Source organism: Dysidea avara, chromosome 5, assembly GCF_963678975.1.
Source record: "Dysidea avara chromosome 5, odDysAvar1.4, whole genome shotgun sequence".
In the NCBI taxonomy this organism is placed as follows: Eukaryota; Metazoa; Porifera; class Demospongiae; order Dictyoceratida; family Dysideidae; genus Dysidea; species Dysidea avara.
In genome coordinates this window covers 34,114,469-34,137,994 of record NC_089276.1, presented here as the reverse complement: position 1 = coordinate 34,137,994, position 23,526 = coordinate 34,114,469, and the positions used below count along the sequence as shown (strand labels likewise).

At 35.6% G+C, this 23,526-nt stretch overlaps 1 protein-coding gene and 1 long non-coding RNA gene across 2 annotated transcripts; both read left to right on the top strand.

Moving 5' to 3' along the window:
- Positions 1 to 7,113: 7,113 nt before the first annotated feature.
- LOC136257066 (uncharacterized) lies at positions 7,114 to 8,791 on the top strand. The gene is made up of 3 exons (XR_010701793.1): positions 7,114 to 7,195; positions 7,540 to 7,663; positions 8,641 to 8,791. It is a non-coding gene; the product is annotated as an uncharacterized lncRNA (long non-coding RNA).
- A 12,450-nt stretch (positions 8,792 to 21,241) lies between these two features.
- On the top strand, positions 21,242 to 23,365 carry LOC136255216 (E3 SUMO-protein ligase ZBED1-like). Its single transcript, XM_066047940.1, has one exon. The coding sequence runs from the start codon at positions 21,242 to 21,244 to the stop codon at positions 23,363 to 23,365; it is 2,124 nt and encodes a 707-aa protein (XP_065904012.1).
- Positions 23,366 to 23,526: the final 161 nt, after the last annotated feature.

Here is a 23,526-nt window from a genome sequence, read left to right as displayed (position 1 = left end):
TCCACATATGTATAATAGCATAATACGTGTAGCCACAGACAGTGCTTCTGTGATCCGAGGATCTGTATAATTATTATGGACTTATAATGGGATTCTGTGTCAAACCACCCTTCTTAATTTCTAATTAGCCTAGCTAACTCACGATATCGTGATGAAGATTTACCATAACAAATTAAACTAGCTATATGTAACCATAAAATTAGTACCGGTACACTCGATATAACATAACAGTCAACCATGCAAGAGTGTACACGTGCACGTCTGGGTTGTCAGAGTACTTCCCAGCTAAGCAATAGGTATTGTAACGTGGCCCTCGTAATGAGCTGGGAGGGCTCTCCTCAAGTGGAGTCTTCAATCTTCACTCCAGTTGTAGCTACAGCCAGTCAGCCTACAGCAGCGCTAGCTGCTTTAAGCTTTAGCTGCTCAGTAATAATCAAATACACAGCATACAACTACAAAACAAGGTACTGCTTATATACTCTACAAAAGGTAAGTGATGTAAGTGCCAGGGGCGGATTTAGGGGGGGGGGGGGGCTAAGGGGGCTGTAGCCCCCCCTTCCTTTCTAAGTTAGTACTTGGCCTATAAAACCCTAAATCTTCTATGTGTATCAAAAGCAGACTTATTTCAGGAACTATGCATCACTACCAACACGAATAATGTCTGTGTAACTATACCTATTGTTCAACTCTGTTCCAGGAGAATATAGCTTCCTTTTCCTCAAGAGTTCTTCAAAAATAAGTTTCGATTGTGGGTTGCATCTCCAGTTACAAAAGTTTTAATTGTGGGTTTTGTTTTATTCAGATGATTAGCAGTGTTTCCACTATGGCGGCTATAAGAGGTGATTAGTGTGGTTTTCATATTTAAAAATGAATTATATGATTCAAAAAGTGTTAGTTGGTTTAATTGGTTAGATTTATAAGCTTCAGTATAATATGTAGCTACCAATTCAGCCATTTAGCTAACTGTAGTCTTTTTGGTAATTTGCAGTCTCATAAGGCAGCTATAACATATTCACCCACTTTTGTTTTTGAATATAAAATCTGTATCAGTTACCTTCTGATATGACCCCATGCTGTGGGTTATGGTGCTGGCATTTGTAGCTAGCCTATGGTTCAGTCTTCATAATCCGGCAGATTTAATAAGTTTACTATCACAACAACAAATTCAGAAAGCCCATAAATGCAAATAATTATAGTTGCACTTTGCTAAGGATTGCTAGTGGACTAGCTAATAGCTACTAGTACCCTTCACTACATTCAGGCTGCTTTTCAGTACACTTTATTGGTGTTATATGGCTAACAAAGTGTCACTAGGCTAAGGAGCATGCATACTAATAATTGTGATGTTCAGCACCACTACTACTTAGCTATACATTTTTCTGCCTCACAGATTTAGCTGATTAGAGCATGAATAAGAGGAGCTGATACATTTGGCATATAGCTAGCTATATCTAAATGCTTGGTAGTTACAAATAAAATGATACTCAATGTATAATAGCTAGCAATCAGTCTTGTTATAATGGAAAAGTAAAATTTGAATGATATATAAACTGAAATCCCATTATTTTCCACTGAAAAACTGCTAAAAATACTCTCAGATTCACCTTTAGAGGGCCTAATTTCAAAAATTTCCTGGGGGGGCATGCCTCCAGAACCCCCTAGGTTGCGCACACTAATGTAGTCACTATTCCAAATAGCTAATTTGACCATGGACACTACATGAATCTTACAACTAGGGCCTTGTGAGAAGGCTTGGTATCTTCTAATGTCTGGCTAGTTAGTTACCTATAGTTATGTCCCTGACCAGCTTAGCCCCCTTTCAAAAAATCCTAGATCCACCCCTGGGTGCACAGGATGTAATACAATAAAGTGTGTACATTGTCAGCTGCAACAATGAAATTGTAAGAGTATGATCTATACCTTCAGACCATCTTACTGCACATAATCAAATAAGATTTTTACCATAATGGCATAGACCTTTGCCATTTTGATATAGATTTTTACCATAATGGCATAGACCTTTGCCATTGTGATATAGACTTTTACCATTATGACATAGACCTTTGCCATTGTGATATAGACTTTTACCATTATGACATAGACCTTTGCCATTGTGATATAGACTTTTACCATAATGGCATAGACCTTTGCCATTGTGATATAGACTTTTACCATTATGACATAGACCTTTGCCATTGTGATATAAACTTTTACCATTATGACATAGACCTTTGCCATTATGATATAGACTTTTACAATAATGGAATAGACCTTTGCCATTGTGATAGAGATTTTTACCATTATGACATAGACCTTTGCCATTGTGATATAAACTTTTACCATTGTGACATAGACCTTGCCATTATGATATAGACTTTTACCATTATGACATAGACCTTTGCCATTGTGATATAGACTTTTACCATTATGACATAGACCTTGCCATTATGATATAGACTTTTACCATAATGGAATAGACCTTTGCCATTGTGATATAAACTTTTACCATTGTGACATAGACCTTTGCCATTGTGATATAAATTTTTACCATTGTGACATAGACCTTTTCCATTATGATATAAACTTTTACCATTATGACATAGACCTTTGTCGTTATGTTATACGTATAGGCTTTTACCATTATGATACAGACTTTTTCATTATGACATATACCTTTGCCATTATGATAAAGACTTATAATAATGTGATATAGTTACAGTGGTAGATCTTGGGGGAGTTACTCCAGCAACCAATTAAGCAGTGGTATTTACATACTTTCTAATAGAGCAGTCAGCAAGGTGTGTATTCTTCTATCACAATGGCAAAGGTCTATGTCATGATGGTAAAAGTTTATATCATAATGGCAAGGTCTATGTCACAATGGTAAAAGTTTATATCACAATGGCAAAGGTCAATGTCATGATGGTAAAAGTTTATATCATAATGGCAAAGGTCTATGTCACAATGGTAAAAGTTTATATCATAATGGAAAAGGTCTATGTCATAATGGTAAAAGTTTATATCATAATGGCAAAGGTCTATGTCACAATGGTAAAAGTTTATATCATAATGGCAAAGGTCTATGTCACAATGGTAAAAGTTTATATCATAATGGCAAAGGTCTATGTCACAATGGTAAAAGTTTATATCATAATGGCAAGGTCTATGTCATAATGGTAAAAGTTTATATCATAATGGCAAAGGTCAATGTCATGATGGTAAAAGTTTATATCACAATGGCAAAGGTCTATGTCACAATGGTAAAAGTTTATATCACAATGGCAAAGGTCAATGTCATGATGGTAAAAGTTTATATCATAATGGCAAAGGTCTATGTCACAATGGTAAAAGTTTATATCATAATGGCAAAGGTCTATGTCATAATGGTAAAAGTTTATATCATAATGGCAAAGGTCTATGTCACAATGGTAAAAGTTTATATCATAATGGCAAAGGTCTATGTCACAATGGTAAAAGTTTATATCATAATGGCAAGGTCTATGTCATAATGGTAAAAGTTTATATCATAATGGCAAAGGTCAATGTCATGATGGTAAAAGTTTATATCACAATGGCAAAGGTCTATGCCATTATGGTAAAAGTTTATATCACAATGGCAAAGGTCTATGTCATAATGGTAAAAGTTTATATCATAATGGCAAAGGTCAATGTCATGATGGTAAAAGTTTATATCACAATGGCAAAGGTCAATGTCATGATGGTAAAAGTTTATATCACAATGGCAAAGGTCAATGTCATGATGGTAAAAGTTTATATCACAATGGCAAAGGTCTATGTCATAATGGTAAAAGTCTATATCACAATGGCAAAGGTCTATGTCATAATGGTAAAAGTCTATATCACAATGGCAAAGGTCTATGCCATTATGGTAAAATCTATATCATAACGGCAAAGTCTATGTCATAATGGTAAAGTTTATATCACAATGACAAAGGTCTATGTCGTAAATTAAGACTATTTTAACCAAAATCTATTTTAATTATCTAATAGCAGATCTAGGATTTTACAGAGGGGTGCTAACAAGTGCATTTGAAGTAGGGAGAAGAGGTGGTAACAGGGGAAGATCCAGGAGCTGGTAAGGGGAGGGGCATAAACAGGCTAAGTTGTATACGGGTGGTTTGGGAGAACAGATAATTTCATTTCTGTTAGTTGCTGTGTTTTTGAAGCAGCAGATACTAATCTCTTCATAGCGTCTCATATGAAGGGTGATTAGTGCCATAATTATGCCATATATTTACATTATTGAGGTAGACTATCATGGTGTGGTGGACTGCAGGGTAATGGTGATGTTGCCTATAATTACTGCCTTGTTACTATTAATTGTGTGATGTTTCCATTGCATGTGATATACACAATAGTTGTCATCATGATAAGTATGTATACTTTGATATAAACCATTATCATGCAGCATTGCCATTATGACATATGCCATTACCATTATGATAGACTTTTACCATAATGACATAGACCTTTGCCATTGTGATATAGACTTTTACCATAATGACATAGACCTTTGCCATTGTGATATAGACTTTTACCATAATGACATAGACCTTTGCCATTGTGATATAGACTTTTACCATAATGACATAGACCTTTGCCATTGTGATATAGACTTTTTTCATTATGACATAGACCTTTGCCATTGTGATATAGACTTTTTTCATTATGACATAGACCTTTGCCATTGTGATATAGACTTTTCCATTATGACATAGACCTTTGCCATTGTGATATAGACTTTTACCATTATGACATAGACCTTTGCCATTGTGATATAGACTTTTTTCATTATGACATAGACCTTTGCCATTATGATATAGACTTTTTCATTATGACATAGACCTTTGCCATTGTGATATAGACTTTTTCATTATGACATAGATCTTTGCCATTATGATATAGACTTTTTCATTATGACATAGATCTTTGCCATTATGATATAGACTTTTTCATTATGACATAGATCTTTGCCATTGTGATATAGACTTTTACCATTATGACATAGACCTTTGCCATTGTGATATAGACTTTTACCATTATGACATAGACCTTTGCCATTATGATATAGACTTTTTCATTATGACATAGATCTTTGCCATTATGATATAGACTTTTTCATTATGACATAGACCTTTGCCATTGTGATATAGACTTTTACCATTATGACATAGACCTTTGCCATTATGATATAGACTTTTTCATTATGACATAGATCTTTGCCATTATGATATAGACTTTTCCATTATGACATAGACCTTTGCCATTGTGATATAGACTTTTACCATTATGACATAGACCTTTGCCATTATGATATAGACTTTTTCATTATGACATAGATCTTTGCCATTATGATATAGACTTTTTCATTATGACATAGATCTTTGCCATTATGATATAGACTTTTTCATTATGACACAGACTTTTTCCATTATGATATAGACTTGTAATAATGTGATATAGTTAGCTACAGTGGTAGATCTTGGGGGAGGTACTCCAGCAGCCAATTTTTTATACATACTTGAAATACTATCTAATAGAGCAGTCAAGTGTATCACAATTAAGACTATTTAACCAAAATCTACCTAAACTATCTATGCCATAGCAAGAGCAGATCAAATCTAGGCTTTTATAAATGGGTGCTCACAATGGCAACTAAAATAGAGAGGAGGGAGTGGTAGCTGGTTAATGTTCCTGGGTAGTACAGTAAGTATGCAAAGCAAAAACTCCTGATGCTTGCAACCATGACAACCATAAGCTCTATGTATACATTAGCCTATGTATACATTCTTTTCAACTAGGTATGTGTTCCCACATTATACTCAGTGATCTTGGCCCTAGCTTCCTTGCTCCTCCTCAAGTTGCTTGCCTTTACTATCATCAGATACTTCACGCTTGTACTGTTCTGGACACCATAGATAATAGGTGCCTATTTTCTATGTATGCTATACCCAGCCATACTTCCTCCCCAGAATCATATGGGACACTAAAGGCAAACTCCCCAGTACTAGAGTAAAGAAACTTATCTAATCTCCACTATGTTTCTGCCTCCTAAGAAGTATTTCTATAAGGAATCTGATCAGCCTATAGAATTATTTTGAACTGTACATGTCATTGTTCCAGGGGTGCCGTAGTTTTGCCTAAGACCACAAGGGATCTGATGACATGTAAATACAAGATCTTAGTGACTACTATGACGAGACATTTATTGGTTACCAATTAGACTCATGAACACCTCTTATGTCAGTTGTATACTTTTGTGTAACTAGAATTCACTTTATTCCTTATGCTATTACACTGTTCCTTATTGCCATCTCTATTACTGGTGACAGTCTACCAAACATCTTTATTGTGTTCTAAGTAATGCTCCATATCAATTAAGATTGCTTCACAAAATATATAATATTGTAAGACTTTGCTTTACAGACAAACACATTTCTAGACCGAATTAAGTAGGTGGTCCTATATATTTTATAAATGGTGAAAAGAGCAGTACTCAACTACACTGATGTGAATGGCTGACCCAAAGTCATGGCAGTACAGTGGAGCTTGTCTTGATGTCTGTCCAACTATATACCAACCTGTCCAACCACCTTAGTAAGTCACCAACCTACATGATGCAGCTACTGTACAACACCTTTGTTGAAGGAAAATCTGACGAGTCCACACTACATCAGGCTTCAGCAATCATATTTTCATAGTTCTGACATTCGTTTATAAAAGTGTGTGATCTAACAGATATATACAAGACATAACCCTACTACTTGTCTAGCCATGATGCTTTTATAACAAATTTGTGCATGGCACCATAGCACCATCCATGCAATTATTGCATATATATGACAACTGTAGGTTATGCATGTATGTATGTAAATCATTTCCATTTTGGAAATTCAGATTCATTAATATTGCTATAATATATATATATAGGTGTTTTCCCTTAGCATTAAAGTAACCTAATAGTGCATGCATACCTTACATGCAGTAGTTAAAAAAGAACTCTTGACTTCACAGTTGCAAGCTAATTTAAGTCATACAAAACTTCTGTGTGTGGTGTAGTGTGTATATATATGTAATCCATCCTCCTGACAGTAACCTGACTGGAAGATGCATGAGCAGTAATGGTGGCAATACCACTAGCAGCAGCGACAGCATTGGCAGTCCAACTTTCTAAGTAAGATGTGTACAAGTAGTGTGTGTATGTATGTGTTTGTGTGAGTAGCTATAAGTATTATATGTGCATACTTATATGTGTGTCCCAGTGCTGGTTCACTGGGTAGGTGTGACTGCTAATTTTTATAGTAATCAAAGGCTTTGCTTTGATGTTTGATTGTGTGTGTGTGTGTGTGTGTGTGTGTGCGTGTGCGTGTGTGTGTGTGAGAGAGAGAGAGAAGCAGCATGATCTGAGTGCTAAATTTTGTAATCAAAAGGTTTTACGTTTGATGTTTTGTGATTGCTTGTTGTTTCCTTGAACAAGACACTTTATACTCACATATCACATTGCTCTGTTCTACCCAGCTGTTATAATGGGGAGTTGGTGTTAACTAGGAAAGGAAAAGCAGCCCACCTAGCTGTGCTGTCAAAGGCTAGCTAGACCTGGTGGTAATTGGTGTCCATGTCTCAATGCCCTCACACATTACAGGTGAGGCTCAAGTGGGACTTTGGAAGCTATTGTTGTGTAAAAAGAATACTTCAGATATAAAACTAACAATTATTTATGAGATTAAGTATGGAAGTGACTTTTAGCCAAATGGTGAATTGCAGAGAAAAAATAAATAAAATATCTATCATTCATGACATTAGGCATTTTAGTCAAATGGTTTGCAAGTGCTTTTAATAAAAGTCTGGTCACCCAAACTCATCCGCTGGGTTGGAGCATACACAACAATATAAGTGCAGTATAGCTATTAGCATTAGCAAGAGTTAATGTTATTAGGGATCAAGGAGGTTTACAAAAAACACTTGACCATGGCCAGAAACCAGCAACACAATAATTTCATGGCATCTTGACTATCAGTTAGGTACCTGTAATAGTCCTGTATTAATAAGCCTAAACGTACCTTCAGCACAACCTAAACACTTCCTATAAGTTGCTACAATTTTTGGTACATTTTAACAGAAATTTTCTACTGATTAACTATCCAATGCTTCAGACAATTGTAATTAAATTACAGCTAAGGCTTTGGTCTGACTTTTTCTCTGCTGTGAGTATAGGCATCACTTCAGCTTGACAGGTGCCTTACTGCACTATGCATGGTGGGATTAATTACCTTTGTCTTCCTTGTCCCATTTAATTTTTGCTGACTGCACAAGGTGTCAATTTGTGATAGCTTGTGATGGTTTCCTACATTTGTAATTTGTATTTTTATAGTAGCTGCAGAGCTCCTTACACTATTCTTCATTTGTAATGCAGTTTAACAGGCTGACACATAGCTGAAATTGAAGCATAATGACCGCTTTACTCTTCAGTAGTAATTGATAGTTGGAGTGTGTGTGTTCAGTTGAAAACATACAGTCTGCATATGGTGCTATTGTTTATTTGATATGGTATAAGTAGATGTACCAGTTATAATCACATTATTCAAAAGTAAGCAAACAAGTATATGCAAAGAAAACGAGGTCGATCAGGGATCATAGAAATACAAAGAATTGAAACAAGGAGATCACCTAAGCACATGAAGATATACCTATGGACATTTAATTCCAAATTCAGTTATGGATTACTTATATCCGTACTTTTACTTTTATGATCAAAATAATGAACATTAAACTATATAATAGTGTGTTGTTATCTTTGCATAGGCTTACAAGGGGTATTCATCATCATAAGGCATGCAACTGGAATCATGACATTTGATTGTTAATATTCACTTTGATCACTTGATTCCAGCTAAAATCTGTGCTTGATATTTTAAGCAGGATATCTTATAATTATCTGGAAATTATAAAGTTCCTTGATCACCTGTTATTGGCAGTACTTGGCTGCTTTATATGTAGCTTTAACAGACCCTTGATCACTTAATTGCATTTTTATCCTAGGTTCAAGCACTGGCACGAAACCTGTAGAAGTGACTACCCTTTAATTATTTTGAACTCTGGTCCAAGGGACATGCAACATCGCTGGGAAGGAAGAGATTGTATAATTAACTCTTGTGGTTTAATAGTTACATTGCAGTTGTTAATAGACAAATTCCATAATAAGGCTTTATAGCATATAGAAATAACCGTTGCCCCTAGCAACCTGAATTTCCCAGTATTATTAGGTGATGATGCCTAAAGTAACTTCTCAAAATTTGAAAGGATAGCACATATATGTCATAAGATATGACATTTTGAAATTTGTGGTTTTTCCATACATATCTATGTGAGAGGGCTACAGTTGCCCCCTTCTGGGAAATCACAAAAATGAGGCATTTCAACGTATGCAAATTCTAAAATTAAAAAGTACATATATCTCAACATTACATAATTTGTAGGTGTGAATGTCAACAATAATCTCTCCAAGTTTTATATGGATAGTGTATATAGGTCATAAGATATGACATTACTTGAATCCCCTGATTTGTGTGATTACTGAGAAGGGGCAACTGTTGCCCCTCTCATTGACAATGTTTGGGAAAATTGCAACTTCAAAATGTAATATCTCATCATTCTCATGACTTATTTATGCTATCTTGGAGAAGTGATTTAAGACATTGACACCTATAAATAATGTAAAATTTAGGTTGCTAGGGGCAACGGTCGAATTTTCATTGTTGTGAAATTTGTCTATTGCATTAGCCACTGATGAGTACATAATGCATGGTGTATTACCTTTTATCACTGACCATCTTTACACAAGTACATCTCAGATGGTTGCTTGTAAGTTGCTTCATATTTGTGACCATCTCAACAAAGATGATCCACCTATGTAGTTCACACTTTTTTTTGGTCTCAGCATTGTATACAGTGTCCAAAATAGGTTATCAAAGTTTCAGCCATTGCTTGGGCAGTGGGAAGGAGACTGTAGCCCTTGTCAAACAGATTATGGAGGGAATATCTGTCATCAAACATTGGCAATAGTTGTGCTGATTTATTACAGCTAATGGCTGAGTGTACAAATCCTTAGCTATGCCTACAATTCCACCAGATTCTACTTGCAATTATTGCTATTCAAAGAGGAATTCCAAATTATCAGCTTGCACTGATTACGTCCCTGCCCTTTGTTCACACCACCTGACTATAAATGTATCAAGATCAATATACCCCAATAGAGGAGTCATCCTAATACGACAGTCACACTTGTGTTAGTGGTCACTGCTGATCAAAGATTTCTTAGAAGGAGGGATCCTCCTATATGTACATTTCCATCTACTTGATACTAACAGGAGTCCATAATAAAGAAGAGTCCTCTCTATTACAGATTCTTGATACTAATATTAAGGAGATCAATATACCCTAATAAAGTAGTTCCCTAAAACACCTAAAATCCCACTAAAAAGGTGCCTCCTCCACAAGACCTACTGAGGTAGGTAGATTTGGAATTATAGTGCTAGATACAATAGACATAGAAAAAATTTATTTGTACAGCAACTGCCCTGAAAACTGAATTTGTAGCCATAACTTTCATTTGCATATATAGGCCTATAATGCTCACTATGAATTGACAAGTCAACCAAGTTATATACAGTTTTAGACCTGCATTTATACTTGTGCAAACAAAGTATTAAGGAATTTTAAATGAAGAAATGATGATTTTGATTACACCTACTGCATTGTACATGATCCTTTAAGCTATTTATCTGCATGCTTTAGTTGCAAACTAGACTGCAATTTGCTGAGACGGTCACATATGCACATATGTTGACAATTCGTATGTTTCTCAACAGTTTTTACAACCAACTGTCTGACTTTAAAGATAAAGAACTGATCATGGACTAACAACTAACATTATTGATAGTCATAAGAGATGCCTACGTGTAATTTAACTACTTAAAATGTATACAGAGAATATTTATAGTTAAAGTAATAGTAGAATGAGTTACATGTATATTGCAATTCACACATTACAGTACATGTATGTTCCTGAGTGATCATTCCACGCTTATAGGGTAGTGTTCTGGGGTAATGCTAAATTGTGTTGTTATCAGCACATCCTTTAACTATATGTAACCATTGTGGCCTGTACGAATGGCAAACACTACACCCCTATCACATAGCAGGTCTTATCAATAGAACTGATATCTTGATTCTGAATCTTGTACAATTAAATGTAGAATATGGCCTGAAAAGTTTGAACATATGTACTACTATGTGGCTGCTTGGTGCAGCTCCAACTTAATCTCATATATAAAACTATTCTCCTTTACTCTTCCACTGTGTAACAATAGTAATGATACATGGTACTAGAATACTACAGTCATGCATGAGATCAAGGAAAAATGGCCTCAACATTGTCAACAATGAGGTGGCTTTATTATTGTGTACACCTTAGCTATGTTATTGGGACTTCTGCAGTACACGACAATAAAGTCATGCATGTAAGGATGTGCAAAATAAATGTATGCCTACAAGGCTACGTAGCTATCCTTTCGTGCTAGGTAAAGCTTTTAGGTTGACATATCTTAAGTCCTTTTCAAAAATGAGTACATAAATGCAATCCTGCCTGTAACTATTGCATAGTAGTATTATGTACACTCATAACCTAAAAATCAATGTTATGTAAATACAGTTATAAAAGTATCTACATGGACTTTTAATGACAGAAGTTAAGATACGTATGTTTTAACATTATTATATAATGCAAGATCATAGCAAATCAGTGTTCAGAAGTATGAGTATGATATATACTTAGGATAACAAATTTATGGTGTTACACAGTAAATTTCTTTATTAATTGTATTTTATAGTTATTTATATAATCTTCACTTAGTGAACTCTTCCTACTAGACTGCGACATGATCAATACAGGTAATATAGGGAGTTAATATATTCATAGGGGAGAGTGACTACATGGTGGTATAATTATATGGTCTGTACAAAAGCACTGCTGCAAGTTCTGATCATATCAAGAATAAAATACTCTTGAACATATGTACACCACTATCCTGCTTCCAAAGAACTGTTGATGAGGTCAGCCTTCCTTCTAAGAGAAGCCTGTGGTGTTATTTGCAATTGCAGTGGAGCCTTTACTCAGTAATATTATATGCACTGAACCCTAAAATCAATAATAACTTAACAAGAGTAAATAATAAAAGTGAGACAATGAAGTTAGACACTCTCTTTATTGTTTACTCTTGATAGTATTATAGTATAAATCATCAAGAGTTAATAATAGTGAAGAGAGAAGGTATAACAATGCATAGGCCTTATAAAATGATCCTGAGAGAGTGACTCACTCCCATATGAAGAAGTTTTGTTCAAAAACGGAACTTTCAGGCCAGCTGCCATGACTAATTAGGTGATTTGTCCAATCAAGATCAAAGCAATTAAGCAGCTGTGATTGATTCAACTTGCTATATTTCATTTATTAAAGGCTTTACTGTTGCTGATTTTTCATTTTGTAGGTTTGGGACATCTCTACTGCACTGAGCGTCAAAGATTGGCTATTCTTCCATAGTGCCAGTTCATGACAGATGTATTGGTGTACTAGAACTTTTGCACACATACAGTGTTTCATTAATAAAATAGTTTTAAAGCACTGGATTAAGTGTGGGAAGTTATTTATAGTTAAAGATTGGCTGTGCGTTGCTTGTCAAACCTAACTCGACGAACTCCGTGCCAAAACACAGCTTTAGTCTCGCTCCGAATTGCCCGCATATTTTACCTGCGACTTTAGCATCGTTTTGACGAGATATACTTTATGCTGGAAGTGCTCACTATGGCTTGTTAGAAACGCTCAAGAATAGGCTACCAGAATCTAGCAGCGAATCCTGAAAAATCCAAACATGTCACGAGATATGATCGAATCTATAAGAATAGTGAAAATGCCCCATAGGAAATGTATTGAAACCAATTGTGTTCCTGTATTGTCAAAATGACGAGCGGGTTTTTTGTGTACCGAGCTTCATTTAGTATCATTTTGTTCACCATGAGTTGCTCTTTCTCATGCTACTTGGGAATCTGAAATACGTATTTGGAGTGAAAAGATACGTGAGTATAAAGTGTCTGTACAATAGAATTTATCCACTTTATAGTGAACAAATCGGTGAGGCTGGAGCAGAAACGTAGCAAATTTCCGCAAACTTCTTGATATGCATACTGGAGTTAGACACTCTGATGGTGGTGAGAGTGTGTAACACTGCATCCTGAGAAATTCAAAGGAATCTTTTCTGCTAATTTGTAGTATTCTCTATAGGTGAAGATTGTTTTAATTACCTAACACTGTATGGGCCTGAATAACTGAAATGATCTTCAGAGGTGTAAAATGTTTACAAGTAAATGTGATGATGGTACACTGAGAGAACAGTACTCTCCCTCTACTATTATTAGCTAACTCTTGATATCATAAATCATGTATTACTTCAAATTCATGCATGTGAAGATTACAATACTAAGGTCAGTCTCAATCTGCATGTACAATGAATGGGCAAGCTTCAAGCATAATATGAGCATAATAGGCACATTTTTAACAGCTAATACTCAGTACACATACCTTGAGGTTATCAGTGTTAAAATGTTCTAGATATCTGTAATCTTGCTTACCCACTGCTTCGTGTTACGTTGTGGCTAGCTATATAAGTAAGTACCCATCAAAATTAATTATCCAAGATTATAGCACGGTGCTAATGTAAGTGACAGCTGGTCAGTGAGTTAACCTCGTCATAGTTGCTTGGAAATGGATTTAGTTGAAGAACTAGATATATCTACCGAGTCAGATAGCAGTGAATCTGAGTTATTTGACAGTGGTGACCTTCAAGACGAAGTTTCTATTCAGCTGGCCAGCAGCTGCAGCGAGCCGCAAACAGGCCTAGCTGGTGAAGACAGCACAGGAACCACACAGAAGAAAGCTCGGTCTCTAATGGATGTATTGAAGTGCCCAAAGCCTTCTACCTGGGCGAGGAAACGAGTTATTACCACAAACACTCCTCCAACTGGCAAGCGCCGCTGTAAGAGCACAAACAACAGTAAGGCTACTAGAAGTATTAAGCCACAACAGCGAGTGGACGAGTTTAAAGGAGAGAATTTGTGTGTTTCAAGTGGGAAACTATTCTGCAACGCCTGCAGGGAGGAGGTTAACTTGAAAAAGAGCAGTGTTAGAAATCATATTCGATCGACCAAACATAAGAATGGCAAAGCTGCATTAAACATCAAAAATAAAAAGGAAAGAAGCATTGCTGAAGCAATACAGCAGCATAACAATGAAGTACACCCTAGAGGGGAAACACTGTCAATAGATCAACAAGTATATCGTGTAAAGATTGTAGAATGTTTTCTTAGAGCAGCAGTTCCTTTGAACAAATTGCAACACTTCAGAACATTACTTGAAGAAACAGGGTATCGCCTTACTGATAGGCATCACATGTCGGATTTAATTCCACTTGTTTTGAAGCAAGAGAAAAGCAAATTACAAGGTGAAGTATCTGGTCAAGATGTTTCAGTAATATTTGATGGCACAAGTCGATTGGGTGAGGCTCTTGCTATAGTTTTACGTTTTGTTACTGCTGAGTTCACCGTTGAACAGCGTCTAGTCAAAGTACAGTTGCTATCTAAGAGCCTGAAAGGGGAAGAAATAGCCCGTGAGGTTATACACACTTTGACCACAGAATACAGCATTGGTACCCATAGCCTATTAGCTGCCATGAGGGATCGAGCATCTTCAAATGGTGTTGCTATGAAGACGGTGAAAGTTCTGTATCCTGATCTGGTTGACATAGGATGCTTTTCTCACACAATTGACAGAGTGGGAGAAAACTTTCATACTCCCATACTTCATGAGTTTGGAATTGCTTGGGTCAGTATGTTTTCACACAGCCCTAAAACCAAACTGCTTTGGAAGGAACTTACAGGAAAGCACATGATTTCTTACAGTCCTACAAGATGGTGGAGCCGGTGGGAAGTGTACTATCAGGTCATGGTACATTTTGGAGATGTAGAGCCATTGCTAAAGAAAAATGAAGATCTTCCTCCTGTTACAAGAACCAAGCTGCTCTCATTCTTTACTGATGACAAAAGAGATAAGCTTCAAGTTGAGTTAGCAGCTGTAATTGACTATGGCGAGGAGTTTGTCAAAACAACTTACAAACTGGAAGGAGACGGTCCATTAATTTTCACCTGCTATGAAATAGTAGATGCTTTACAAATTGCTATCAAAAGGATAGAAACCCGTGCACCTAACACTGAGGCTGTAATTAATTCTGTGTCAAAAGGGTCTTACACAGTTAAGGAAAGATTAAGACAGCATGCTAAGAATTGCATGCAGCCTGGCATTGCATACTTCAATCGACAACTAAGCACTAGTTTGCAGATTCCGCTTCAAGCTTTTAAGGCAGCACGATTGTTTTCTCCACTTAAAGTGTATGCAATGAAGCCTAATGATAATATGGTGGATACATTACAAGTATTTCCATTTCTTATACACAACATACAATCATTAAAAAGTGAATTGCCACAATACTTAGCAAAGACAGCTGATGTCAGTGAACAGTTTGATCCTCTAGAGTGGTGGAAGTTGAATGCTGATGAATTGCCAAATTGGTCATCTGCTGCTCGCAAAGTGCTTGTCTTGCAACCATCTTCTGCAGCTTCAGAAAGAGTCTTCTCTCTGTTGAAATCTTCATTCAGTGAACAGCAAGAAAACAGCCTACAGGATTACATTGAGACATCTCTAATGCTTCAATATAACAATCGCTGAGTGCATGTAATATTGTACATTATACAAAATACAAGCTATTGATTCTGTACCCATCTCTATTTAAATCATGTTTGTGAAGTGATTGTGCAAAAACTTATGGAGCATAATGGGGCATAATTGGGTAAATGGAGCATAATTGGGGCATAATAGGGAAAATTTTGGAGCAATGCTCAAAAGCATAATAGGCAATTTTAAAAGCATAATAGGCTCAAGCCTAATGTACATGACACTGAAAGTTTGAAACTAACTTATCACTGTGTATGGATATAGCTAGCCACACCAATAGCTACACTGCAAATTTTACACCACAGCCAGTCGTGCTCAGGCAGCCTTTTACGAAGTATTTCCCATGTATCAGGCAGGATCAGACAGCTCAATATGCTTATACTAATTCAGTCAAATTGTTACCAAATTGCATGTATCTTAGAAGTCTAAGTTTGCAAAAAATGTTGTGGGAGTGAGGGTTCAGGCCCCCTTGAGATAGAGCATACATGCATGCTCGGGACCTTGTGCTTTGCACAATGCATATACTTGCAGATGTATCAACCAGTTACCACCTCTTCTCCCTACTTTAAATGCACTTGTTAGCACCCCTCTGTAAAATTCTAGATCTGCTATTAGATATAATTAAAATAGATGTTGGTTAAAACAGTCTTAATTGTGATAGAAGAATATACATCCGACTGCTCTATTAGATAGTATTATCAAGTATGTAAATAATTGGTTGCTTCAAGATCTACCACTGTAGCTAACTATATCACATTATTACAAGTCTATATCACAATGGCAAAGGTCTATGTCATAATGAAAAAGTCTATATCACAATGGCAAAGGTCTATGTCATAATGAAAAAAGTCTATATCATAATGGCAAAGGTCTATGTCATAATGAAAAAAGTCTATATCATAATGGCAAAGATCTATGTCATAATGGTAAAAGTCTATATCACAATGGCAAAGGTCTATGTCATAATGAAAAAAGTCTATGTCACAATGGCAAAGGGTTATGTCATAATGGTAAAAGTCTATATCACAAGGGCAAAGGTCTATGTCATAATGGTAAAAGTCTATATCACAATGGCAAAGGTCTATGTCATAATGGTAAAAGTCTATATCACAATGGCAAAGGTCTATGTCATAATGGTAAAAGTCTATATCACAATGGCAAAGGTCTATTTCATTATGGAAAAGTCTATATCACAATGGCAAAGGTCTATGTCATAATGGTAAAAGTATGGCAAAGGTCTATGTCATTATGGTGAATGTCTATATCACAATGTCATAATGGCAATGCTGCATGATTATGGTATCATATAGTCTATATCTAAGTATACATACTTATCATGATGACAACTACTGTGTATATCACATGCAATGGAAGCATCACACTATTAATAATAACAAGCTTAAGGTTGTAATTATAAGCAACATCACCATTACCCTGCAGCCCACCACACCATGATCAATAATGTAAATATATGGCATAATTATGGCACTAATCACCCTTCATAGTCTCACTAGATTTTTTACATTTTGACCTTTGCAGATTGTATTGAAATCTTAAAAACTGTTTAAAAGGCTATGAGCATCTTAAGCACCAGCAATATATACAATCAACCAAAAGAAGTTAGCTAGTTATGAATCCTTCACAAGGCATGCAGGGGGTGGGGGCATTTGCCCCAAATGCCCCATCCTGGATCTGCCATTGGGTAACTGGTTGAGACATCTGCTAGTATATGCAGTATCACAAGGTCCTGAGCATGCATGTATGCTCTATCTCAAGGGGGTCTGAATCCTCACCCCCACAACATTTTTTGCAAACTTAGACTTCTGAGATACAATTTGGTAACAATGTGACTGAATTAGCATAAGCATATTGAGTTCTTTCATGTTGTCTGATCCTGCCTGATACATGGGAAAAAGGCTGCCTAAGCATGGGTGTAAAATTTGCGGTGTATTGGTGTGGCTATATCCATACACAGTGATAAGTTAGTTTCAAATTTCAGTGTCATGTGCATGTAGATTGAGATTGACTTTTTATTTTAATTCTCACATGCATGAATTTGAAGTTAATACATGATTTATGATATCAAGAGTTAGCTAATAATAGTAGAGGGAGAGTACTGTTCTCTCAGTGTACAATCATCACATTTTCTTGTGAACATTAATTTTACACCTCTGAAGATCATTTTATACAGGCCTATACAGTGTTAGGTAATTTAAACAATTAATCTTCGACTATAGAGAATACCACAAATTAGCACAAAGAATTCTTTGAATTTCTCAGGAAGCAGTGTTACACACTCTCCCACCACTATCAGAGTGTCTAACTCCAGTATGGGAGTGAATCACTCTCTCAGGATAATTTTATAAGGCCTATGCAGTGTTAGACCTTCTCCCTTCACTATTATTAATTTTTAATGATTTATACTATAATACTATCAAGAGTAAACAATAAAGAGAGTGTCGAACTTCATTGTCTCACTTTTATTATTTACTCTTGTTAAGTTATTATTGACTTTAGGGTTAAGTGTAATATTACTGAGTATTGTGAGTAAAGGCTCCACTACAATTGCAAATAACACCCCAGGCTTCTCTTAGAAGGAAGGCTGACCTTATCAACAGTTCTTTGGAAGCAGGATAGTGGTGTACATATGATCAAGAGTAAATAATAAAATTTTTACTCTTGATATGATCAGAACTTGCAGCATGCAGCGCTTTTGTACAGACCGTATATATCAACATGTAGTCACTCTCCCCTATGAATATATGAACTCCCAATATTATCTGTATTGATGATGTCGCATGCAGTCTAGTAGGAAGAGTTCACTAAATGAAGATTATATGAATAACTATACTGTCTATACAATACAATTAATAAAGAAATTTACTGTGTAACACCATGAATTTGTTATCCTAAGTATATATCATACTCATACTTACTGAACTCTGATTTACTGTGATCTTGCATTATAATTATAATAATATTATAACAATCTTAATTTCTATCATTAAAGTTCATGTACTGTAGGTACTTTTATAACTGTATTTACATTTTAGGTTCTGAATATGAGTGTACAAATGCTACTATGCAATAGTTACAGGCAGGATTGCATTTATGAACTCATTTTTGAAAAGGACTTAAGATATGGCAGCCAAAAAGCTTTACCTAGCACTAAAGGACAGAAAAATTAGCTACCCTTGTAGGCATACAATTATTTTGCACATCCTTACATGCATGACTTTATTGTCGTGTACCACGGAAGTCCCTATAACATAGCTAAGGTGTACACAATAATAAAACCACCTCATTGTTGAGGCCATTTTTTCCTTGATCTCATGCATGACTGTAGTATTCTAGTACCATGTATCATTACTATCGTTATGCAGTGGAAGAGTAAAGGAGAATAATTATATTGAGATTAAGTTGGAGCTGCACCAAGCGGCCACATAGTGGTACGTATGTTCAAAATTTTCAGGCCATATTCTACATTAATTGGCTTCATTATACAAGATTCAGAATCAAGATATCAGTTCTATTGATAAGACCTGTTATGTGATAGGGGTGTAGTTTTTGCCATTCTTACAGGCCACAATGGTTACATATAATTAAAGGATGTGCTGATAACAACACAATTTAGCACTACCCCAGAGCACTACCCTAGAAGTGTGGAATGATCACTGAATATACATGCACTGCAATGTGTGATTTGCAATATACATGTAACTCATTCTACTATTACTTTAACTATAAATATTCACTGTGTACATTTTAAGTAGTTAAATTACATAGTTTATCAGAATGCATATTTCCAATGTAGGCATCTCTCTATGACTATCAATAATGTTAGATGTTAGTCCACGATCATTTTTTTCATCTTTATAGTCAGGCAGTTGGTTGTAAACTGTTGAGAAACATAAGAGTTGTCAACATATGTGACTGTCTCAGCAAATTGCAGTCTAGTTTGCAATTAAAGCATGCAGATAAATAACTTAAAGGATCATGTACAATGCAGTAGGTGTAATCAAAATCACCATTTCTTCATTTAAAATGCCTTAATACTTTGTTTGCACAAGTAAATGCAGGTCTAAAACTGTATATAACTTGGTTGACTTGTCAATTCATGGTGAGCATTATAAGCCTATATATGCAAATGAAAGTTATGACTACAAATTCAGTTTTCAAGGCAGTTGCTGTACAAATGAATTTATTTCTTTTTTCTATGTCTATTGTGTCTAGCACTGTAATTCCAAATCTATCTACCCCAATAAGTCTTGTGAAGGAGGCACCCTTTTCGTGGGATTAGGTGTTTTAGGGAACTACTTTAATAGGGTATATTGATCTCCTTTATATTAGTATCAAGAATCTGTAATAGAGAGGACTCTTCTTTATTATGGACTCCTGTAAGTACTGAGATGGAGATGTACATAGGAGGACCCCTCCTTCTATAAGAAATATTTGATCAGCAGTGACCACTAAGCTGTAATAAATCAGCACAGCTATTGCCAATATTTAATTGATGACAGCTAAAGAGGGCCCTCAATAATCTGCTTGACAAGGGCTACAGTCCCCTTCCCGCTTCCCAAGCAATTGGCTGAAACTTTGATAACCTATTTTGGACACTGTATATAATGCTGATACCAAAAAAAAGTGTGAACTACACAGGTGGATCATCTTTGTTGAGATGGTCACAAATAAGAAACAACTTACAAACAACCATCTGAGATGTACTTGTGTGAAGATGGTCAGTGATAGAAGGTAATACACCAAGCATTATGTACTCACCAGTGGCTAATGTAATTAACAACTGCAATATAACTAATAAACCACAATAGTTAATTATACAATCTCTTCCTTACCAGCGATGTTGCATGTCTCTTGGATCAGAGTTCAAAATAATTAAAGGGTAGTCACTTCTATAGGTTTTGTGCCAGTGCTTGAACCTAGGATAAAAATGTAATTAAGTGATCAAGGGTCTACATATAAAGTAGTGTTGTAATTGTTAACAATATCAAAAACCAGTTTTTGTAAGGGATAAAATTTATTGTTAACAATAACAAAACTATAACTAAAAGATTTTTTATAGACAGCAACAATTAATAACAATAACAATAATGGTCACAGAGTTTTTGTAACATTAAGGATTTGCTTTGACAATTAGCTGGTTAAAGTCACTTCCCCTGGTAGTATTTATGATTATAGGATATATCTATGAAAAGCATGCAATTAATTAACCAGGTGGAGTTAGCTACCATGCATTCTGTGAAGGTGTAAACAACACAACAAGTAGATGTACTATGGGATGGGTCAGCCAAGGCATAAATAACTTGCTACCAACCACCTATTTCTAAATTAAGCTCTAAAACTAGTTGACTTTGAATGATAGCAATGAGTGATCTAGCAGTAACTGGAAGACCTAAAACAAGTCCTGTGTGGGATTATTTTAGCTATGATGAAAGTGCTAAAAAGAGCAAATGTGAGGTTATAACAAATGTAGTAACTAAGACTAAGTGTGGGAAAACCTTCTCAGGAAAATTTAGCACAAACCTAAAGTTGCATTTGAAGCCATCACATAGAGAAGCCTATGATGAAGAAATTAAGAAGGAAAAGCAAAACAAAGAGAAAGAAAATGAAAAGAAGTCATGTACTAGAGCTAATGCTGCCTGTAATTTTTCAATGGAAAGTAATCAACCACAAATCACTACTTTTCTTAAGAGGCCCAAGCTGTATAACAATGAAGATCCTACATGCAAGGCTATCACAAAAAAGTTATCTATATTTTTAGCAGCATCTAGTGCCCCTATTAGCTTGGTTGAGGATCCAACTTTCTCTTCACTAATCACAGAATTAGACAGTAGGTACTCTATTCCATCTAGGTATATGATGTCAAAGAAGATAGACGAAGTGCTTATAGATTTAAAAGGCAATATTTTGTCCCACATGTTGCAAGCTAGAAAAGTAAATTTTTGTACTGACATATGGAGCAAGAAGGGAATGACTGCTTCTTTTATTGGTGTCACTGCTCATTTCTTTGCCAGTCACAAGCGTCACAATGTCACTTTAGCAGTAAAACGCATGCCAAGCCCTCATACAGGAGAGGAAGTATTAAAGATTGTTTTGCAAATCTTCAAAGATTGGAACATTCCTGATCACATGATTGGAAGCATAATAACTGATAATGGGAGCAATATGGTGAAGGCTTTCAAAATTCTACAGCTACAACAAAAAGAAAATATGCAAAATGAAGGTGATGATGAGGAAGATTTTGAATTGTGTGATACAGATAACGTAGATGTATTGGACACTGGCAGCTTAGATGATTCTTTACCTGATCAGGAAAAAATCATCGAAGAATCACATCAACAAGACATGTATGAACAAGAAAGAGAGTTCGATGAAAATGAATTTGAACATGAAATAGCATTTCTTGGATATAGGAGGCTTAGTTGCTTTGCCCATTCATTACAACTGGTTGTCAGTAAATTTGATGAGTGTAGTGTATTTAGACACACCATCAAAAAAGCCAAGAATATAGTAAGCAAATTTAACAAATCAACAAAAGCAACTGAGAAACTGATTGCAAATGCTGGCTTAAAACTACTAGGAGATTGCCCAACTAAGTGGAGCTCTACATATCTACTGATTAATCGATTTTTAACAGTCAAGGCTTCTGTTATACAAGTTCTTGATGAGCACAGCTGGGATGGTTTACAGAACAGCGAATGGAGAGTTCTAGAAAATATTCAAGAATTGCTGCAACCCTTTGCAGAATACACAACTCTGTGTAGTGGGGAAGAATATACCACTATATCATCAGTTGTACCTATTGTAGTAGAATTACAGTATCACTTGGAAGAGATGTCTACAAAGCCTGGAATGGCTACCATATCAAAAAGGTTGAACAATGAGCTGAAAAGCCGCTTTGATAAATATGTGAATCCCTCCACAGCTGGATTTGATGTGTATTACATAGTTGCAACATTTCTGGATCCAAAATACATGCTAATTTTGAATGATCAACAGACCACAGTGGTAAAGGCACATCTTATAGTTGCATTGAAAACTGAAATATCAGAATTTACTGACACCACCCTTGAGTCAGGAAGCACAGAAACTGTGTCTGTGGTAGCAAATAGTGATGAACAACCTCCTCTAAAGAAATTTCGTCACTTATCCAGTATCATAAGCCAAAGATTACGAGAAGCACACCAGGTTGACAAAGGTATAGCTGCAACTACTGCTGAAAGTGAAATTGAGAGATTTTATGAATTGCGGTTCAACATACCAACGCCCAGTAAAAAAGATGCTCTTACATTTTGGTTAGAGTTGGAAACTACATTACCAAATCTTTTTCGTTTAGCAGTAGACTTAATGGTAGTACCTGCATCTAGTGCTCCAATAGAATGCACCTTTTCTATAGCAGGGTACTACTGTATTGGTAGACGCAATCGTTTAACCAACACTAATTTAGAGAGAGAAGTCCTGATTAAGGCTAATGATCAGTACATTTAATGCATGTATACATATAGAATATGTAATTTACCTTTGAATGTAACAATAACAATAACAAATTATTAACAATAACAAATATTAACAATAACTAAATTGTACCCGCTGGCTTCACTGTTAACAATTAATAATTAACTAAAACTAAAAGTATTTTGTGAAGCTCT

Bases quoted from the DNA above. Each gene is read 5' to 3' on its own strand.
- LOC136255216 (XM_066047940.1), top strand. From the start codon at position 21,242: ATGAGTGATCTAGCAGTAACTGGAAGACCTAAAACAAGTCCTGTGTGG.